This window comes from Thunnus albacares, chromosome 11 (assembly GCF_914725855.1).
Source record: "Thunnus albacares chromosome 11, fThuAlb1.1, whole genome shotgun sequence".
Taxonomy (NCBI): domain Eukaryota; kingdom Metazoa; phylum Chordata; class Actinopteri; order Scombriformes; family Scombridae; genus Thunnus; species Thunnus albacares.
In genome coordinates this window covers 15,652,721-15,676,009 of record NC_058116.1, presented here as the reverse complement: position 1 = coordinate 15,676,009, position 23,289 = coordinate 15,652,721, and the positions used below count along the sequence as shown (strand labels likewise).

Here is a 23,289-nt window from a genome sequence, read left to right as displayed (position 1 = left end):
ATTAAATTATTATTGCACTGATTGGTCGACACTTTAATGTTAGTGTTTTACTAAACTTCACAGCATTTAATTATATTTTATGGGCTGATTTTTGTAGGTAAAATCGTAATCTTCTTATCAGATAAATGTGATGGAGTAAAAAGTACAATATTTCCTGTGAGATGTGTCACACTAAAGGAATACAATCTTACAAAGTGTACAAACCAATGAAGTGCATCTCACAAGTGTACTCACTACAGTTGAGTAAATGTAATTTGTCACTTTTGGGGCTTAAAACTTTGGGCTGTTAGTCAGGAAGTTGTCTGGAGGTCAGAGGACACAGCTCATGTCCAAGAGGTCAAGGCTTGCTGTGCTATAAAAAAAAGTATTTTTAAATTATTAATGGGAATTCTGAGTAATTATACGGAACATTTAACTACCAAACTACACTGAAAACACAAAGACACCAAAACATTTAACTTTGCAACACCTACTGTATCTCACCACCTTACAAATTACAGTTTCACTTGTGAAATGATGCAGCAGTATTTGCTATTTCAGTATCTACTCTCATTTCATTACATCACATTAATTTTGCAGACTCTTCTGTACAAACTGATTTACTTCTTCCCTACACAAATGAAGAGCAATGTGAGGTACAGTGTTTTTATTCAAGGAGCCACCGGGGATCAAACCATCAAGCACACAATTAGTAGCCAAACTGCTCTACCACCTGAGCTACACTGCCTCTTACTTGCCTGTAACACAGTCCCACTGCTGCTGAAGTCAATTCAGACTCACACTATGAAATGTTATAGAGAATTTCAACCAGGTGATTGGACTGTAACAAGACTGTTTAACAATACAATATTGTATTTCCCCCCTCTGCTGTGTGATGCTCTCTTCCCCTGCATTTCCAGACAAAAAAAAAAGTCTCAACGACTGTAGTTTGAAGTTCAGAGATCAAGCAGCATGTATTGCCTCCATGCAGACACAATTTGTTACCTAAGGATTGTAAAAGGTATGGTATTGTTCAGGAAAGGGATAATCTAGTGCTGACAGTGCAGTAGAGGTAAAATTACAGTGGCTTAAACATGACTGGGTAGGTCATTCATTGGTGCACCTGGAGGACAGAATAGCTGAGGCCGGGATGATAGCACAGCATTACCCGGTGCTCAGAGGGATGTTCAGAATTGCACTTTTAGCCCCAGAGAGTCAATTTCTGTTTATTTTTATTGAGATATCACCCTAGTCTAACCTAACCACTTTTTTGAATGACAAGTTTGTTTTTATTTTCACTAACTTGTCCAAATGAGGTGGAATTTTATCCAAAATGTGAGTCAGTGTTCAATTTTTATGCTCCACATATAAACTGCAGGTCTGCTGTAACTCTCAGTTCTTTTAAATCGAGGCTGAAGACTTTTCTATTTGTTGCTGTTTGTTGTTCTGTTTGTTCTGTGTATCTTACACTACACTGTAACTTTTACTCTCCTGTTTCATCTGTCTTATTCTATTTTAGCTTATTTTTTTTATTTACAATTTAATATTTTTTAATTGTATTTAAATGTCCTTTTTATTTCCTTGTGTTGCTTTTATTTTCTGTCTTGATGCCTTTTATGTTCTATGTAAAACAATTTAAATTGCCTTACTGTTGAAATGTGCTGTACAAATAAACCTGCCTTGTCTTGCCTTTCATCTCACATAATGTACATAACAATAATCAGATGGTCATTGGGGTGGTACGGGCTCCCCTTCAAATACTTTCATTAGACTTGATTTTTATTGATATGTGGAAAGAAAATGTAGAAATAAGCATTTCACTGTCTCAGTTAAACACAACAAATCACTGTAATGACTCAGCATAAACAGACTTTCACTGGGTGTCGCTGACTTTGGCTCCGCTCTGCTGCATCGAGCAAACACAATTAGAGCTACTTTCTCAATTTATTGATTCATTGTTTGGGCTATAAAATGTCAGAAAAAAATGGTTTAAAAAATGTTGATTACTGTTTCCAAAACCCCAAAGTGCAACCTAAAATGTCTTGACCAATAGTCCACAACCCAAAGATATTCAGTTTATTATCATAGACAACTAAAGAAACCAGAAAATATTCACATTTAAGAAACTGGAACTAGAGAGATTTGGCATTTTTACCCAAAATGATTAATTGACGATCAAAATAGGTGGCGATTCATGTTTGTCGATTGACTAATCAATTAATCAACTAATTATTGCAGCTCTATACACAATACAATACATTCACAAATGACAAAATATGATTCAAATTTATACTTCTTCAATTTTAGGTGCCAAATATAACTGTACCTTAATCATTTTTTCACCATGATGCTTTTCTTTCCATGACCATAAACGTAATATAGCATGACTGATACTGGATTATGAGACATATCCTGTTACTGATGTTTGGGAATTTAAAAAATCTGATGATATGTCAGCCTATATTCTGTCTTTACATAATCACATTGTTAACAAACAAAAACATGATAAGGATCCCTTAAATTTGGCTATTAAAGAATTGTGACCAACATATGCACTGAGCAGGACATTTTACTGTTGAAAATTAAACTTGTCAGTGCTCTCAAAACTTGAATTGGGCTCTAACCAATGAATCCGTCAGGACTGAATCAGCCTGACTTTAAACCAAAACCATAAAGACCTTTGATAACGCTCTGCTGGCCAGGATAAAAACATTAGCAGTGAACATTTACAGTCAACATAACATTAAACATTTCAAAGTTATTTTGATTTTAAATGTAAAAGTGTAATCCACCTACCATTACACTGAATTAAAAACAAACTAGCTGAGTATTCTTGTCTCTTACACAGAGTAATGTAATGTACTTAATTAACTATAACTTGTACTACCATTTATATGTGCTTAATTTATCTTAGTAATGAAATTAAGTTCCTTAATTCATTATCATCACTATTAATTACTCATTTTTAAGCATGTAACTGCTTAGCATTTCTTTTTACTCAGTGTTTTTCAGTGTGAAATGTTGCAGCATTTTCTTTTTACAAATGGAGGTAAAAGTTTTTAGGGGCTATAATGGGACAAGTAGGTGCTGATAGTGGTTTGAGATAGCTGTTATGTGTATAACCTAACTTAAGGAAGAAAGTTGAAGTTAATATTTCTCTTTGCAGTTATTTCATGACATTAATTGTCTGTCAGAACCATGTAAGCAAAACTAATCACATGGCTTATGTTGGTATATGCTGTTAATACAGATGATTTTTCCAACAATACACATATTGTGTGTAAAAGCTGCTTTTTAAGCTCAAAATTATCTTATTTCTTATTTGTCTGCTGATATTGTTGTTGTCTGTTGATAATAATGTCAATATGAGAAAATAATACTAATCTGCAACAATTTTGATAATTATTCATTTAAGCTCTATATAATGCTGAAGGGAAAAAATGTTACAATTTGTTGATACCTTCTCAATATTAGAGGATGTAACTTTTGAAAGAAGAAATAACACAATCTCCCTGTTACAAATGAAAAGTTGAATTCACAAGAAATAAAACACCATGTCTGAATTCAATACAGGTTTTGCTGCTACAACCATAATCTCATTATTGTCACTTGTGGCCACAGTGGCCACTGTTCAGCAACAGGACAACCTGGAAATGTTAGGGTTTACTGCTTTTATCTGTTTTCTTGTCATTATTAAAATTAAAATCTTTTGAAGAAATAGAACAATAGGACTGAAAACATTAATGTTCATGCTACCTTTTTTTCACATATTATCAAACAACTAGTGGTAGTCGATTAGCCAATCGAAATAATATTTGACAGATTATTAATACATAACAAAATAAACAATAAAAAATAATATACACAATGAAAGTAAAAATAACCCATTTCAGTGTGTAAGTGGGTGTCTTTTAGTGTTTAACTCACCTTCCTTCAGTAATTCTCAATTTGCACATGCAGTTTTTATTCACCATATGAATGTTAATATGTTGTAAATAAACAGGTCATATTATTAAAACTGTATGTTTTTAAAAATGAAATATATCATTAAAACATCCGATGGTATCAGATTGTTGTCAATATAAAGCAATGCATTGCCTCAGGTTTAATGAGAAAATCCATCAGTGTATTTTTTACTAAATAATAAAATGTATTATTAAAGTATAATAAAAACATATTACAAAACATAATATTAAATATGATTTTAAATATATATATGCATAAATATAATACGTAAATATGATGTTAGAAGATACAGGGGCCGTTAAAAAAACTACATCCTGTTTCCACGGAAACACACGGACCCGGAAGTGCTCATGATTCCGCGGGTCTTTTGGGACAACACAACTCCGCACAACACAGTGTGTAGAAATGGCGGGTAAGTCGCTGAACGCTTTCATGCTTTCATTTTATCGTCTTCGTTTCAATGCATATTCACCAGCGAATGCACCACAGTCCTGCTTTAAGCCCGTCGGGAATGTAGTTTACCTTTGTTGCTTCGTTCAAAACACAGCGAGCTAAGCTAACGGCAGCAGTGGCCTGCTAACGGCAATAGCATGCTATCAGGCTGTCACAACATGCACTGTGTGTTTAGCTTTGTGTGTTTATGTTACGTTTGAAGGTGTGGATGGATGCTGGTAAAGTAACGTCTGTTTGATGCCTCTTTTTCCATATGACTATACTGTGTTGCTAACTGACAGAAAGACCCGTCTTTAACTCACATTTGAGCATAGTTTGATGAACGTTTCCGCCTGAACAAATTTTATAATGTTACTTCGTTTTAAAGGATCCCATTAACAAAGCTCATCCTAAGGCTCTGGAGGTACTACCAGCTGACCTCCAAAATAACCTCTTTCATGACCTCAGCACTTCATACCTTACTCCATGGTGTGCACAGATGCAGCTAATGATAATAATCATAATAATCATAATAATGAGAATTCATTTCATTTATAGAGCGCTTTTCAGAGTACTCAGACACTTTACATAAGTTAAAATGATCAAAACTACATGTTGGTAATAAGCAAAGTCCACAGGAACATGTGTCTGATGTGTCCCTCTTTTAAACCCTGCAATGGTCACTTTCATATATTTCATCAAACTGGACTTAACATTGTACACTGCATTCAACCTCCACTGTTACAGAGGTGAATTATTTATTGCACATGTCACATTCAGTTGTTGCTCTTGTCACCGTCATATGTTTCATACACTTCATTTCTTTGTCCATAGTGCAGTCCATATTTCCTTTGCACAGTCAATATTTCATTTTAACTTTTACATCCTATTTCAAAACTATTACTATTCTATTCTATTAATAGAATAGAATTTAGATTTCTCATTTAATTTTAGCACTACTTTGTTTATTGTATTACTTCATTATTATTACCTTGCTCTTGTTATATTTTTTCTACTATGTTGGGTTTGTGGGAGACAAATTCTTTGTATGGTGCATACTTGGCTAATAAACTGATTCTGATTGAGTTATTAACATTTTGTAATCTAGTAAAGCTTGAATTCATGCTGTCATATAACTTAAATTCCCACACCAAAGGCTTTTATGGCTGAGCTGCTTGAATACTTGTCGTCAACAAGTGTCCGCTGTGTCTTCAGCACTGTGTTTTGATCAATAGTAGAATCTAAATATGGTTGTATGTCACATCCTGTTTTCGAATGAATAATTACTGTCATTGTGCAGCAACAGATCACTGAAACTCTCAAGTGATCTGTGAAGTAAGGAAAATGACAAAGTAGAAAATGAGTCTATAGAAACCACTAATGTTAAAAAAAACTAACCAAAGACTCTACAATTTCAGCATGGTTTATGGTTTGTTTTCTTTTCTTCAGCGGTAAATACCATGGAGAAGAAACTGGCCGAATACAAGTGTGACACCAATGAAGCTATATGCTTGAAGCTAAGTATGTTTATTTTTGTTTTATTTTAAAGTATTTATTATAAATGAAGATGATGATATGTATAAATACAATGACAATGTTGTTTGGAAGTAGCTTCAAATTTCTCACTTACACTGCTTGAATCTTCTTTTACGCTCAGTTCGCTTTCCAGAGGATGTTGAAGATGACGGCACTACATTCCACCCTGAGTACAGCCACCAAATATTTGGAGATGAGTGAGTCTCTTTTTCCATCATTACTTTTCATTGCTTGTTATAATAATACACAAACTGTTACACATTTTTCCCTGTGAAAAAGTTCACACATCTTCAGCAGTGCCACCTCACTTAACATTCATACAAGTGTCAGTATTGACAAATGTGCGCTACTAGATACAACCAGTCTAACTATTGGCCTTTGAGCAGCCGCACAGAAGCAATAGTGGCTAGGCCTGCAAAAAATGATTACTTTCATTATCGATGATTCTGTCTTTTCTTTCGATAAATCTATAAAATGTCAGAAAATGGTGAAAAATTGTCGATCAACATTTCATGAAGCACAAAAATCAACCAAAAATGTCTTCTTTTGTCCCAACCAAGAGTCCACAACCCAAAGATATTCAGTTTACTGTCATAAAAGACCAAAGAAACCAGAAAATATACATTTAAGTAGCTGGAACCAAAGACTCTTTCCTAAAAAAAAAAAAAAAAAAAAAAAAAAGATTCAAAACAATTAATTGATTATCATAATAATTGCTGATTAATTTTCTGTCCATCGACTAATCGTTGCGGCTCTAATGTGTTTTACCCAAAAGCACATTGATGGTTGTATTTTAATCTATTCAAATATGGCTGAAAAGAGTCATGTGGTCCTGTTTACACTTACAACTAAAGTGTGTCAAGGATGAGGGTGTAACAATAGAGTCAGCTTATGATCCAGTTTAATACATCATACCAGTACTAGTCTCATTGTTTGATACCCTTACCCATATACTAGAGAACTACTGGTATTTCGCTACCAAAGCAGACATATTCCTGAGTCTCTCAGCCACTCACAATAATCCTTCAGTATGTGAAGTTGCTTGGAAAAATGAATTATAGGAATTAAATGGTGATTACAGTCTAACCATTGGGGTGTGTTGTGCTATCACTGTGGTGAGAAAAATCTCAAATATTTGAACTTGGTTTGACTAACATTCTCAAGAAACTGTAGTTTGCCACAAACCCATATTTCCAAAACCAATGTAAATGCTGCTGTTCAATCCAAAACAATATTTAGAGGCAACATGAACGCAGTCAACTTCACGTATGAAAACAAAGAACGGCAGATTTGTTTTTCGCACAGACACATGTGCTTGAGTTGAAAACCTCTGTGAAAATGTGTGGTTACTGTATACAAAGATGAAATCAAATGTGAGCAGGAAAGAAACATCCGATCACAAATGGTTACTTGATGTATTTGAGATACATGTTTATGTCAGCTGTCCATTGAAATCTGTCTCAACGGGCTCTGAACAGAATCTAGATCTACTGAATTACTGCAAAACACTGACTTTACTGATATAGTCACATAATTTATCCACTGTCCATCATATTCAAAAAGCAGTCCATCACAGAACCACTAAAGTAGGCACACACAAATTAAATTGTCAACCAACCTAAAAACATAGTTGCTGGTTTCTGTCCTCGCTAGACTTGACCATTACCTCTTCCTAATCTGCTGCCTGAAAATACAGGAACTGACAAGCTGCTCTTTGCTATTATTTTTCAACAAGTCAGTACAAGTATTGGTGCAACAATGAGCTAGTTCAATATGATACTTGTGCTTCCCTATTTACCTGAAAGGTGCATATTTATAGGTACTTAAGCCCAGTTCATGCTTGCTGCATCCATGTGGCGGCGATAGTCTGGCTGATGTAAAATTTATCATCTGCCATTGTTTGTGAAGGTTGAAATATATAATGCGCGACAATAAAACAAATTCATTAAGTTATCAGCATGATGAATCTCAATCAATAACAACTTTTGGACATTTAACCAGACGTTTAGCCAACAATGTATCGTAAATCCAAATGATTCAACAGTTATCCATGTATTGTGATGAATGTCACCTTTAAACAGGCTCACAGGCTGTAATTCCTGGTTTAAAAATTATAGCAGCAAAGGAATAGCTCAACATGTTGGGAAATAAGTTTTCTCTCTCTTTTAAAGAGTGAGATGAGAAGATAGTTTTCAGTCTGTCTGTGCATTTAGTAAAGAGGTGGAGTCAGGATGACGATAGCTTAGCAGCATAGACTGGAAACGGCTAGCCTGACTCTGTTCAGGGTCATAAAATACACCTACCAACTCCTCTAAAGCTGATGTATTTACAGTGTTGGGTGAGTTACTTGAAAAATGTAATCAATTCCTCATTATAAGTGATTGAAAAAGTAATTACATTACTTTACTAATTACTCAACAGCAAAAGTATATTTGTTTGTTTTTTACTCAGCCCGGCTTCATCAGGAACCTTTAAACTACTCCAAAGCCTCCGCAACCCCTCGTCAAATCTTCTGTGTTTAGCATACGTAGCAATAGAAAATAATAAATTGTGGTTTAATAAGCAGCCAGCCTAAGGTGACCATCAACATGTAATGTTAGTTTAGCCCCAGTCCGCATGCAGCACTGAAGGCCAACAGAATATAGAAAAAGCTACTGGTGGCTAGCTGGCAGCTAAGAAGACACAACATGTTAATTAGATAACTTTTGAGTTACTGGGAGATGATTTTCTCATCTTTTGATAGCAGCTAACTGCCTCCCCAAACCTCCAGCCCTGGCAGCAAGCTAACAAGTGCCGTAGCAGTCAGCTCTCTGAACGCACAGAGACCAAACTGATAAACTTCCAGTGAGACAAGCCGACCCCCAAATTGTTAAAGTAAAGGAATGTTACTGGGATTAGTAACTGTAATCTTATTATTGAATTTCAAAACATAATCCCTTACACTACTTGTAATCACATTACTGTAATACGTTACTAAGAAATGCATTACTGATTAATCTGAAGCACTTCTGTGCAGTCTCGAGTTATGGCGCTAGGTTGCCAGATATTGACATTGAGCACAGGTCTTGATTCAGGTCTCTGTAAAGTTTGGCGACCTCATTGTGCCAACAAGACTCTGGAAAGATGTGCACAGTCACTGCCCCCAGCTGTTGTGGAGGCACCCCAATAACTTACTGGTAAACATGCGTACCATAAACTTCAGTGTCAGCGGTTCAATTCTGGCCGCGGGCATTTGATGCATGTTATACACCTCTCTCTCTACCCATGTTTCCTGTCTCTGCACTTCCAACTATCAAATAAAGGCAAACAAATGCCAACAACACATTTGCATATGCCCTGCATGTAATCTTAAAATCCACTGTATTGCTCCAAATTAATCATAAATTAATTAATCATCTTTTGTGCAGCCAACTTGAAATGATGCCCATCTCACACAAATGCCTATTTAGCCTCACCAGACCAAATGTGGGCTGGCTTGTTGAATCCAGGATTTTGATTAATTAACTTTCTGGCTACAAACCAGTTACTCCACTGAGTATTTGCAGAAGACTCTGCCATCATATCTGTAATCCTCAGAGCCAGACCACCAACACTACAGAGTTTCAGTTTTCATGTACAGTCAAAAGTTTGGACACACCTTCAAGGGAATGTCCTTGAATGAGAAAGTGTGTCCAAACTTTTGATGATTATGATTTTTGATGTTTCAATCACATCATGATTTACTCAGATTTTGTATTTTGTCAGTACAATGGTCCAACTCAATACTTAATGTTATTACCAGTATGTAAGGATTTCTTAAAGTTTCTTGTGGTTTCATAAAACCTGTAGGAAAGTTTGCAGTGCCAGATATGCAAAGGGGAAAATAACATCTCTCTTGAATACTATTTAAGCCTCACAAAGAGTCACAGTGTTGTCCTAATGTGATAAAATAGGCATTGCTGTTGGACCTGAGCGAGACGACATTCTTGGCAGTGACACCTGTGCGTGCGTGTAGGCTTACAGTAGCATGTCGTTACGCTCTAAATTGCATTTCCAAATTAGTCAAAACTAGGATTGGTTATTTTTGCACTTGCTGCAATCAGCTCAAAGGGAACACAGTAATTGGAGCATTAATTATTTCAGCAAGCGTAATTGCTAGTAAAGCTCAATCACATAGTTGCATAATGATGAAATCTATTTTAGCATAAACTGTTAGTGATCTCGCAGTGGAAGAAACAATGCAACACAGTGAAATAAATGGCCAGACCTGCAGTAAACATTTATCATCAACTCCAGGTGTATATTTGACAGATTTCAGTATATGAGAATGATTATCAGGTGTTTTGTTATTGTCCTCCTGATATTGATTTACACCAGACTGCACAAGACATCATTTTATTGTTTTCTCTTTGCAAGTCACTTTTCTAGTAAAAATGTGTGACTAATGATTTCACTTACTTCTGCAGTGAGGTGGCTTTTGGATACAAAGGTCTGCAGATACAGCTCTTCTACACTGCTGGAAACTTGAGCACCCTCTTCAAAGTGAAATATTCCTCAAAAGTCACTGAAACGTTTGACTGTGTGGAGGTAAGATTTGTATTTCTTTATTCTTTTAATTTAAAAGCTGTAGCACCCTTCAATGTGACTATTAAAGGTGTGGTTGGTTCACTGTCAGTTTGTCTTGATAGTTGTTCATGCCTACTCTACTCATTTTGCCATGATGCCATTTTCTTCTATTATTTTGATTATAATGGTCTGATTTCACCATCATCACCTTCAGATGCTTCCAGTATAAATAAACTATGCTTTAACATGCACAAATATCATGGTGTGATTTAAAAAAAATACCTTTCCTCCATCTGAAATGTCAGAAAGCTGCACCATTATGTTTTAAAAAGGGCTTCTTATTGAAAAGTAGAATAGTCGAGGCTTAGGTTGGATTTTGCAGTTAGTGTTGTATTTTATGTCCTGATCAAATTATTTGGCCCCAATCCCGATGCGAGTCCTTTAATATTGGGTATCTACAAATACCTAATCGTATCTAGAGCTGCAACGATCAGTCGATTGACAGAAAATAAATCAGCAACAGTTTTGCTGATTGAATAATCGTTTTATTTACTTATTTATTTTTAGCAAAAAAGCCAAGAATTCGCCGGTTGCAGCTTTTCAAATGTGAGGATTTGATGCTTTTCTGTGTCATACATGATGGTTAACTGAATATCTTTGGGTTTTGGGCTGCTGGTTGTACAAAACACGAAGGTATCACTTTGGACATTATAACAAGCATTTTTCTCTATTTTCTGATATTTTATAGACAAAATGTTTCATCAATTAATTGAGAAAAGTTGCAGCCTTAGTCGATCCGATTTACCTAAATGTTTATTAAATTTGTAGATTATCTGATACATTGAAACGCAGCTCTAGACTACTGAATGCTGAACATTATTTTTCATGAGCTACTTGATCCAAACAGCAAAGGTCCTGGCTCAGAACTACTGAGCTGATTAGCTTAAATTATTGATATATAAATTAAAGTTTAACAAGAGAATGAGACCAGAGAAGATGTATGACTCTGTTGGGGAGCTACATAAACACTCATGATTGTACCAGAGTAGTGTTACAGATGTGAGTTTCTTCTCTCACAAATGATCTTTGGCTGAGTACAGACTTTGATGGACAAATACTGGGCAGCTTTACTGAGTGGATGCCTCCATAATTGGATGCGAGAAGGACTCTGAGATCAATTATTCTTTAAGGGGAGTAGATAGATCTATGGTACCTTTTTGTGGGCAGTTTCTGGTGCCTTTATGTTGTTTCTTCACTAACTGAAGTAACTCATATAATGGCCTCTCTGGGTGGTGACATTATTCCAGTAAGGGATCTCCTGTTTTGTTAGAATAATCTCATCCCTCCATGGCCCCCCGTGCCAGTACACTAATCCTACTCCTCCCCGTCGGAAGAGAAGGGTTTTAAAAGGTTTTGTGCGTGGGGTCTAACATGAGGCATTGATTTTTAGAGGGTTCTGTGATTGAATCAGCAGGAGGAGTAATGTCACTCTGTTGGGTATCTTGTGTGTGTGTGTGTATTTACAGGAGTGAATTGTTCAAGTCATCGACAATCGAAATCTTGGAAATTGAATATCTTCAAACTGATCTTCAGTAACTTTAAGTTCAGTTTTATGTAATGATTAACTAGCACTGCTTACAAATGTAAAACTTTTTTGTCAGACATAATAATTTACATATCAACAGCTAGTATTTGGTCAAAAGTGGAAAAATGGTGAGACTTCACAAAAGGCCACTGAGAGCTTTGAATATTTTCCTCAAGCTATCAATGCAGCAAACATTTAGAACAAGTGCAAGTATTAGCGAGGGCCCCGTTGAGGTCAGATGATTCAACACTGGGACATCTGTCCTGTCTGGAAACAGCAGGGGGCTCCCCTACTGGACAATGTGGCCTCAACTGGTGCCAGTGGGACCAGTGGCATAACCTCTAAACTCAACAGTTTCTTTAAATAACTCCATACAACAGTGATTGTTCCATCCGATAAGGCTGATGAGCACCACATCACAAAAAAATACCATGACAACCAGTTCAGTGTCTTTTAAAAAAAAAAAAAAGAGCCATTACACATTTTGGGAACATAGTTTGAAGCCACAGCTGATATTCAAACCGAAATGTGACGGATGGCTCACGGTCTGTGTGCGCCGCTGCTTAGTGTGCTGCGCGTTGACCCCTGAGTGTTCACCTTGTTAAGGGTTTGAGTGCAGCTGGTGTAGAGGTAGAGAGTGTGAGGGGAGCAGCAGAGTTCAGGCTGCATCTGAAGAGTGTTTGTCTCCGAGTGCATGTGGACGGTCGGGGTGCGGTGCAGCTGGCGAGAGAAGAGAGCTAGAGACGAGGGGAGGCAGAGATGGAGTTTATGCAGCTGTCACGTTGATCAAAAATCACCTTTTCCCCTTTTAAATCAGCCAAAAACTCTATACTGCTGGATTTTTCACAGGCAACACTGATTTGGTGCCAGATCTTTTGTGTGCACAAGGGCTGCAAACTGGGGGAAAAATGCTGAACGTCTGTAGTAGTTCTATGTTATTATTTATAACATTTGTAATCCATATAGGTGTGTAAATAAGATTTAGAAATTAAAGCAGTACTTTACAAATAATTATAAACTGAAAATGACTGCAGATTTTCAGTGTAATATGGCCTTTAGAGCAGATGAAATAATACCAACACAACAAATTAGATAGTTTGTACTCCCTTTGTGCTTATTGTTAGAAATCAAAGACATTAACAAAATGTTCTAAAGGAACATTGTTAAGTTATATTCATGCCAAACTGAGGCATCTATTCTGGAAGGCTGTGCAATTTAGTGTCTAGTATGTAGGAGAGTGCTCGGGACAAAGAGACTTGTTTGTCCATGGCCTTTTAAGTATGGTCCTTGTTCCTTAGAAATGTGGCTGGACAATTACAATGGTTAAGAGGCATTCAGCTGCAGGTGCATTACTTCCAGTTAGATATTAGCTGATGTCTGAAAGGGGGGGAATTAGCAGCATGTTGTATTAGCCTTTTGTAGTGCATTTTGCTCAGACCTTCTTCATTTCCCAGTTTTCAATGCTGAGCAGCAAGGGTCTCTGTTCCGAAATAATGCCCATCACACATGTAAATGGTGTGAAAGGGCTGCTTAGTAAAGTGTTCTCATGTCAATCCTTGTGGAAATGGATACAATGCAAACATTACAGCTGAACTAACCACACGTTGCACTGAGTAAAAAGTCCAAGGGTAGGGCCCCTTTGTCTCGGAGGCTCTTTGAAAATGCAGGGGCAAATTCATTTGATTGGGTTCACTTGGCAGGATTAGAGGAGAGGCCTCTATTATGGATGCCCAAAGGTTTGTTAAGTTGAGATCAATTCATAAGATTTTATTTCCCAGTGAGAAGCAGAAATGCGTTATTGTGGCAACTTCATCACATATTCATGGTTTAACATAAGTAGTAAATGTACTGATTTAAGTGGTCTTTTCACCGGGGCAGGGAGGGGGGGGTGTGCTGCTGTGGTCTCTGCTCAGCTGACAGTTTTAATTGCCTAATGGTTTTCTTTTATTGGCACAAAAACATGTATGCTTGCAGTTTTATTTCACAGGTTATTTTGTACTTTTCTTTTTTGCAGTCTCACCTTATCTAAGAACAAAAATTTTGCTGAACACGAAATCTGTGCACACAACAAAAAGTGTATTTTAAAGCTTTAAAGCAGTTTATTAGAAAATACCTCACTGGTCTCATAAACATATTCTAGATTATCTTTTATTGTTCTGATTTGTTTGCTGCGTTACTGAATTCATGTTGTATTTTCCAGCCTGATGATATCGAAGGAAAGATCCGGGAAATTATTCCTGCTGGCTTCACCTGCAACACTGACGACTTTATCTCGCTGCTGGAGAAGGAGGCCAATTTCAAACCCTTCGGCACCCTGCTTCACACGTACACAGTCCACAGCGAGGACGCAGGAGAACTCACATACCAGATTCATAAGGTGCACACCTCACCATACAGGAAGCCTTTGAGATTATAGTATCAGTTTTTTTTAATCGTTTCTAGTTGTCGTCACTCTTACGTCATCACGGCAGGGATGAGATTTAACAGTAAACCTCATCAGATATTTGTTTGTGTCATGTCCACCGTAGGCTGACTTGACCTGCCCCGGATTCCAAGAGTACCACGAACGCCTGCAGACCTTCCTCATGTGGTTCATAGAGACTGCAAGTTTCATCGACGCGGACGACGATCGTTGGGACTTCTTTCTTGTGTGCGTGCCCTCCTTAATTGACATCATCCCCCCCTCATGCCCACCCCCCTACCCTAAAGCCTTTATTGTGTCATTGAAAAACAAAGCCCCCCTTTGAGGCGCTTGTGACCAATTACCAGGCCAGTTTGATTATATTTCCCCTGTAGGAGAATTGTTGATCAGGCAAGAGCTTTCTTTGTGCCAAAAGACCTTTTCAAATTTTTCAGGGGCAAGAGCTGAATTGAATACTGTTGTCTTTTGAAACACTGAACAATGTCTTAACAGTAAAAAGAGCCTCTGCCAGTGTTTTCTTTACCCTGGCACCTATTAATACTGACAATGGGGAAAATAGACTGAAGTGATTTTGAGGAGCTCAGTCCCTCCTCCAACCCCTTCTCTTCCTCTAAGTTGCAGTACTCCAATTAAGTGCATAATGTATTCAGGTTGTAGCAGGTGTACCAATCGGGCCTGGCTGCTCTAACATGCTGACGTCGGTGGGGGTGAGGGGTGGGCACGAGAACAGAGAAGCTAAAATGGACACTGCATGGGAGTGTGCCTGTAATTGACCAGTTTGCCTTTGTGTTTTATCTGCAGATTTGAAAAGTACAATAAAGATGGGGAGACTCTCTACGCAACTGTTGGCTACATGACAGTTTATAATTACTATGTGTACCCAGACAAAACCCGACCACGTGTAAGGTAATTGCCGGGGCAGCACGTGCCTTCCCATTCTTTTGTATGAAAAAGGAGTGGAAAATTATACATTTCTTTATCCTCTTTGCAAAGAACGCAAATTACTGGCTTATATAGCCAACCATTCAACCAGATTTTGTTCATTACGAAACCAGGGTGATTTGTATCTGAAAACAACTTTATAGATAAGCTTTTGATTTGTTGCATTGATGGATCAGTATAACAGTCTATTTTTTTTCCTGCTTTCAATCAAAGAGTTTCTGCTCCTACTCAGACACCACATAAATTTGTTATGTCACAAGACTTATTTTAAACAAACCTGCTTCCTCATTGGTTCTGTGTTTGCATGTATGTCTGTTCTTTAACTAAAACAGCCAAATGCTGATCCTGCCTCCGTTCCAAGGCGAGGGTCACGGAGCTCAGCTTCTGGAGGCAGTGCACAGATTTTATTGCATTCTGCCCAAAGTGCAAGACATCACAGGTGAGAGTAAAAATGGTATTTACTGTGTTGAAGAAGGCGTGGAAAAACATTAAATCTGAGGTCCTTGTGTCGCCCACAAACAGTTTAAAAGATTTGTCACTGCAGTTTTAGGGGGTGAGTTAATGAGGAGGGCTGGCATGTATACCAGAATGTGCCGAAGCTCTGTTGAAACTTCTTGGATCGAAATCATTGCTTTGCATGGAGACAGAGGATGAATACTAAAGAGGCATCACAGTTTTTCCTTTCAGAGAGGAATTCTTTCTAAAAAAAACCCCAAAAAACTAAAAAGCTACTTGAAGAGATTTGAACTTCTGACATTTATTTCAGGGGGATGAGATATTTTCAAAGGTTGTGAATCACTTCAAAATGCTAACTAATTGTATTATGTTTTTTGCAGCTGAAGACCCCTCTGAGAACTACGTGAAGCTGAGAGACTATGTGCTGGTCAAGCTGTGTCAAGGCCTGCCATCCTTCGCTGCAGACAAACTGCCCCTCGGCTTCTCAGCCGACATGGTCACAGAGGCACAAGACAAGTTGAAAATTAACAAGGTGTTGTATGAGGCTCAAACTAACAATCAATTTCATTATTGAGTGATCTGTTGATTATTTTTTAGATGAGTCGCTTACTCTATCAAATGGTTGTATAACAGCTCAAGGTCACATCCTCAGATTTGTTGTTTTTCACTCAATAGTTGAAAACCCAAAAGAATTCAGTTTACAATGATTTAAAACAGAGAAAAGCAGCAAATCCTCACACTGGAGAAGTCGGAGCCAAGAGAATGTTTGACATTTTTGCTCAATACACGACCATAATCGAGCAATTGTTTTAGCGCTGGTGCTGCACATATGTAAACAGTTCCAACATTAAGACCATAGCTTGAAGCTTCACAGCACTCTGGAGTATAAAGTAAGTTGATCATAATGGTTGCAAAATAGAAACTTGAAAGAATATTTTACATTTTTAAAAAGTAGGCAGCAGATACATGCCTCCACTGTTCATTTCACTCACCTAGACCCATGAATATAGATATTAATGGGACTCAAAATAAGTTTATGTAACTCAGTTCTGACAAAGTCAGATCAAAACTTGTAATCCAAATGTCAAAACATAAATGAAGATGTATTCTCTATTTCAACTTGCTATGCTCACGTTTTAAAAGTTATTTTCAATTATATAAACATTGCAAAACTTCTAGTATATTGTGTTCAGCAACCAAATTTACAGCTTTAACCTTTAAGTACTTTTCTGTTGGTCCATGTAGCTGAGTATCAGTGTGTGGAATCTGCGATGTAAATGTCCAACAGTACGTGTTGGCTTTTCTTGAGAAAAGTTTCTTGAGAACAGATAACTAGAAGTTCTGAGTAGCTTCTGATGTCATGTAGCCTTTGTGCTGTGACGTCTTTTAGGTTCCTGTTGAGGCAAACTGGTGTTTTGTAAGTTTGACAATAATTAAATGAAATTTCTTTTATTTTTATTTTTTATTTTTTTGTCCTTCCTCTACAGAAACATGCAAGGCGAGTATACGAAATCCTGCGTCTGAGAGCGACAGACATGAGTGATGAAGAAAAAGCAAGAGAGTACCGTTTGGAGGTGAAGAAGAGGCTGTTCGGACCATACAGGGTGAGGTTTTAATCATCACAGCTTCATCGGTGTATTTTGCATTTCAGTGCGGAGTTGGTCAAAAAGACGCAGACTGACATTTTGAACAAGTGATTTCTTCATTTATTCTGAACACATCTGAATGTCAACTTGTCTCTGTTGCTGTCAAACAAGACTCCAGCAGTCTTCCATCTTTGTTAGCATAACATTACAGCTGTTCAGTGTAGGGAGTTAAATGGCCTGATTACAGCATGCATCGGCTTGCAGCTCTGTATTGTCGCTGTTTATTATGTTGCCTTTTAAAACAGCAGAAAAATTGATCTTCAGCTCTGTGAAAATTGATAGATTACCACTGCCTTATTGTTACATCCACAATAGGGCGCACCATTTGTCTGTGGCATTACTAAGCTTTTTTCTATTCAGGCACACATGTCATTAGTCAGGATTTGCATTTCTTTGGGAGGAATAATTTTCATGAAAGTATGTTTGAAGCACTTTGTCAAGAAGCTGCTACTATTCAGAGTTCTGTAGCTTTACTATTGCAGCGCTTTTCAAACTTCAACAGGGAAACTGCGATTTTATCAACGCTTTTTGTTTCCTGGGGGGATTTTTGGGTCACGTTTTTCTTGGCAAGTTTTCTTCGGAGTTTCTAAGAGTTTAGTGTAACACTCAGATCTGGTGAACAGAATATTATAAACTCCTATGATACTGTTTCACCAGACTTGGCTGTGGGAAAGACTACATAGATCTCTGCGCACCAACATAAAGCCCTACATCCTGTTTGCTTGTGACATTTTATATTTGGGCTGCTCACTGCTCCTTTGCATACCAACCATTAGAGAATTTGCTGTCAGCGGGGTAACCGCAAGTCTCAAAAAAGGCAGAATCTGACGTGGAAAAGACCTATGTGGTGAAGTGGGAAATAGGAATTCCTTGGGAGAGTGGCAAGGAGAGATCTGGTGGCCAGATGCAGACTGTTCGTTTTTCCTTCCCTGAGGAGATTTAGCATGTAGTTAGTTGAATGGTAGAGGCCGCTGCTCTGTGAATGCGAGGGGGATTATACATTTCTGCTCAACCCGGGGTTCGCTTACCCCCAGTTCCCCAGAGACCATGTCTGCTTGCATGTGCGTGCAGTTTTTCAGCACTCTGACTTCACTGTAGGGCTGCAACTAAAGATTATTTTCATTATTGATTATTCTGACTATTATTTTCTCCGTTTGAACCGTAAAAACTCAGAAAACGGTGAAAGATGATCACTTCTCTCAAAGCCCAAAATGTAAGCTAAAATGTCTTGTTTAGTCCCAACCAACAGTCCATAACCCAAATATATTCAGTTTACTATCATAGAGGAACAAAGACACCAGAAAATATTCACATTTAAGAAGCTGGAAACAGATCATTTTTGCATTTTTTTCCCCCTTAAAAACGATTAATCGATAACTTGTTGATTAATTTTCTGTCAAACAATTAATCAACTAATCGTTGCAGTTCTGCTTCACTGTTAATGTTTGCTCCACTGTTTCATAAGGCATACTTTATAAAAGGTTTATAAATTGTAACTAACAGCTTTAATAACTCTTAATAATAATAAGTTATTAATAGTTTATACTAGTTTATAGATTGATAATGAGCCTGGGTTTCCATCGTTATCTTACATAACGTGCTTTGTCTGTTTAACCCCTAAATGGACAACTTGACCACTTGCCGAGCTACAGAGCATCTGCACCAAAATCACTTCATCACATTTACTTAATAAAGGTGCATTTGGCCTAAAACCACAACCGTCTTCAGAGAAACAACTATCGAACAGTTAAAGATTCAGCCTGTTAGAAGGTTTTTGGACGCTGCTGGATGATCCAACATGCACTTTGTGAGGAACCTTTTTATTAATGATCAACTTGTATTCTAATAATCAGGTCTGCTGTTTAAAATGTCATGAATAAAGGGTCATAGGTTTCTCTTGTTACTCAGACACAAAGATCAAAGTTGCTTAAAAAAGATATTACAACATCACAACCTGAAAAACCCAAATCTGTTCTAGTTAATGGCTCATTACATATCTATAAAGCATAAATTATATATAATAATGAATGGATTTAATAATAAGGATTTTTTTGGCAGACATACGTAACCACTAACCATCATGTTACATAAACACACAGAAAACTGAACAGTCTGGTAATAACCACATTACAACCAGACAATATATGACAGATATCATATCTATATCCTCAATAAGCACAGAACAAGTAAAACAACCAAAGTCTACGATGATAAGCTATAAAAATGCTCAGGTACCTTGTGTACTTGGAAGATGATAAAACCAGTTGTCCCAAGAAATATGCCCAGACTTTACATGCAGTTAGACGTGCAAAAATTAGTCAGTTAGTCAATTTAATGGACTAGTCAGTTGAAAGACAATTAATTGGCAACTATTTTGTGTATTGTGTGTATACTATATAGTTTTTTTTTGGGGGGGGGGGGGCATCTTTGCTTAAAAATGAATTGGATTTGATGGTTCCAGGTTCTTTAATGTGATAATGTGATTTTTTTTTTGGTCTTAAATTACCATAAAGTGATTATTTTGGACTGTATGTCAGACATTTGAAGATGTCACCTTGGGCTCCAGGATATTGTGATCGAGAAAATAATCAATTGTGAAATAAATGTTAGTTGCAGCCTTAAATGCAGTATTAACATGTTTTATTCAGAGTTTATGTTGTCCATTAGGAACTGATGTTTCCGCTAGATTACAAATGCAGGTGGTGAATAAATAAAATCCAAAACCAGGACAGTCATTAAAAGACATTTTATAAACCTTATAAAGTTTTAAAAAAAACACATATTCCTCATCACATGTTTGGTATTTAACATGTTTATATGCCTTTTGGAGGGAGTGACCAAACCGATGGAACAGCCTCACTGATGTGCGTCTGTGTCGTTTCTGTCGTGCAGAAGAATCAGAGGGAGCTGACGAAGATGAGGAAGTGCCTGCGGCCGGAGGAGCTGGTGTCCCACATGGGTCAGATGGACACTCAGATGCAGCACGAGGAGCTGGAGAAGAGTTATCAGGTTGTGGTGGAAGACTACAGGAGAATCATTGAGAGGCTTTCAGCGCAGGCCTGATCAGACTCTGAGACGCTGCTGGCCTGGAAGCCCACCCTCTCAACACACAGGTGGTCTGCCCCGTCTGTACAAAGCCCACATAAACTACAGACTTTAGCTGCAACCGAGAAGAAACTCTCCTGATGTAACAAAATCACAGTTTTAATTGAAGAGTGTTTATAGTAGCTGAGTCGGTCGGAGCAGGGATAGGTTGCGGTGGAAAAAGGCCTGTCTGTTTCCCAGCTGATGTTGATACAGTAGAGCAGGAGAGTAGTGCAGCTGGAGGACGAGACTTCCTGTTTGTCCCACGTGTTTAATCACAGTGTGTGAGATTCAGTGATATGTCATAATTTACAGGTGATAGGAGGTCCAATATCCTACAGATGCTTCTTCTTCATTGTAGACATTTTCTGAAGATTTTTTTGTCAAACAATTCTCAATGTCTGTTTTGAAGCACTTCATACGGAAAATAAAAAATGGTTTTGTATATTGCTCAAATTGTGAGTTTGTTATTGTAAAGAAAATAAAACGGAGCAGTTCATCATCTTTCAGTTATTGCTTTATTACTGCCTGGGAATGTTTTATTCTAATTTTGAATAGCGGGCTATATTTTCTGGAGTATTTGTTGGTATTCTCATATGCTCCCCCATCATAGTCTGTTGATTAATGATGTGAAATTGCGAAGAAAACATGATTTTTAACGATCAATCTAATCAGGGCTGTAGAAACTTAACTATTCACCACTTAAATGTCACCTAAATGCAACCTAATATATAAAGGACACAATATATAGATAGTCATATGGAGTTTGAAAACTTTCTTAGTGCATTATACTGTACTATAGATCCCAGCTGGCCTGATTAATGCATTTTCCAGTATGTGTTGTATATATTCGAGCCGATTTAGGGATGTAATTTTGTTCAGGCACCCTCTTGTGGCTAATGCAACTTCTGATTGCCGCTGATGTTGAGTGTTACACTAATGAGTATTATGGTTTTCAATTGAAAACCTTTGTGCCACTGTATTGCCCCCGCTTGTGCCGATCACTGTGATGAATACCCATCATACTTTATGATACTTTAGCACATTGTCACTAAATGAAGGCTGCCGGGTCAATTTTCAATTTTTCCCCCCCTCTCCACTTGAAACAAGACAAAACCTTGGAACTCTTCACATCTCTAATTCAGATTGATTGAATCCACTCGTGGCCACAAGGGGCCTCATCTCACTGCAGTTTTCTCTGCTGCGAGTGCACATTTCGCATCGCACTGCACTGCACACGCTCAGCCGACTGACCTGCTAGTGGGAAGTGGCATTATTGTTTAGTAGGCACCATGGGTTTATGTGCTCATTAATTTCACTAGCAGTACACGGCAGTTTAATAGAGCCATGGTCAGGCTTTTATGTGGCATGTTGATACACCTACTCCAGTCTTCAGTCTTCGTGGACCAGGAGAACAAAGTTTGGATGATCTGCAGGCCTCTGTGTAGTTGTCACTGTAGTTTGTGAAAGCTCTTATTGGTCCTTCAGACCACACAGTTGGGTTTACAGGAGCTTAATTATGCACATTCAGTCTATCCTGCGCTCTCATGTCCCATCACACTTGTCTGTAGACATCAAAATATTAAAAAGTATGTTTAATTTTGGTGTCGCACCACATTGAATCATTTCTGACATCCTTTAGAGTAAACAGTAGTTGCTAGACTGTGCTCTTACCTGAAACATCTTGTAACTTAGAGATTTTCTTTATAGTCTGTGCCGCTTGGTTCAGGGTGGAGTGTTTACCTCTGATATGAATTCTCATCACAAGTGGTGATTTTTTTTCATTTGAATATTACGATGATTGTTTCTGATGTCAGAGTGAGTTCATTTGACACCATGAAGCCAAATTTCATGAACTTTTTGAAAATAACTCTTTGCTAAACAGTTGACTAAAACGATTTGTGGATTATTTTCATTCCAGCCTAATTATCATGAAAAGTCACAGATTACAAATCAGGTACCCTGATCATGAAGCATGTTTCTGTTTTAAAATGGTTGTTCTAGTATTTTAGATGTCACAAAAAGCTTTTTTTTTTTTTTAAAGAGCTATTCAAGATGTCAGATTTATATATGTATAAAATAACAAAGCTACATCCAGGCTGAGAGGCGCAACATTCAACATGTCCACTTCTACTTATTTTCTCTCTGCAGTCGATCAGCCATTCAGGTGCAGTGAATTGAAATCTACAGAAGGCAGTGCATTTTCTTCCGGAGTCGAGGCTATTACAGTGGATCCAGCAGTGGGCCCTCAGTTGCTGCGCTTTTGTAAAGGGGGACACAGACTGTCTATTATGCTGTGTCAGAGTGGAAATGTGGGAGGTTGATTTATGTCTGAAACTCTCATGAGTTTCAATCTCCCCTCTCTCACTTTTCATATTTCACAAGCAAAAGGAGGGAGGAACATCCATTAAAGGGGACATATTATGTATGTTTCCAAGTCTATATTCTGAAGTGCGAGCTCTACTGGAATATCTTTGCATGATTTGCAGTTAAAAAAAAATTTCTTATTTAACTCCACTGGCCCTTTACAAAGCCCATCAGTTCAGCCTCTGTCTGAAACAGGCTGTTATAGCTCTGGTCTCTTTAAGCCCCTCCTCCCAATGAGCCTGCTGTGTTCTGATTGGCCAGCTCTTGGAAGTTGCTCCTTAGAAGACTTCTGCTGACTCCAGAAGCAACTTCAACAAACCATGAAACAA

The 23,289-nt window shown here is 37.6% G+C and overlaps 1 protein-coding gene across 1 annotated transcript; it reads left to right on the top strand.

Annotated features, from left to right (window-relative positions):
• Positions 1-4,251: 4,251 nt before the first annotated feature.
• On the top strand, positions 4,252-21,100 carry hat1 (histone acetyltransferase 1). The gene is made up of 11 exons (XM_044366388.1): positions 4,252-4,357; positions 5,827-5,898; positions 6,035-6,110; positions 10,359-10,479; positions 14,244-14,420; positions 14,572-14,693; positions 15,267-15,371; positions 15,740-15,846; positions 16,244-16,395; positions 17,351-17,467; positions 20,402-21,100. The coding sequence occupies exons 1-11, from the start codon at positions 4,351-4,353 to the stop codon at positions 20,570-20,572; spliced, it is 1,227 nt and encodes a 408-aa protein (XP_044222323.1). The 5' UTR covers positions 4,252-4,350; the 3' UTR covers positions 20,573-21,100.
• Positions 21,101-23,289: the final 2,189 nt, after the last annotated feature.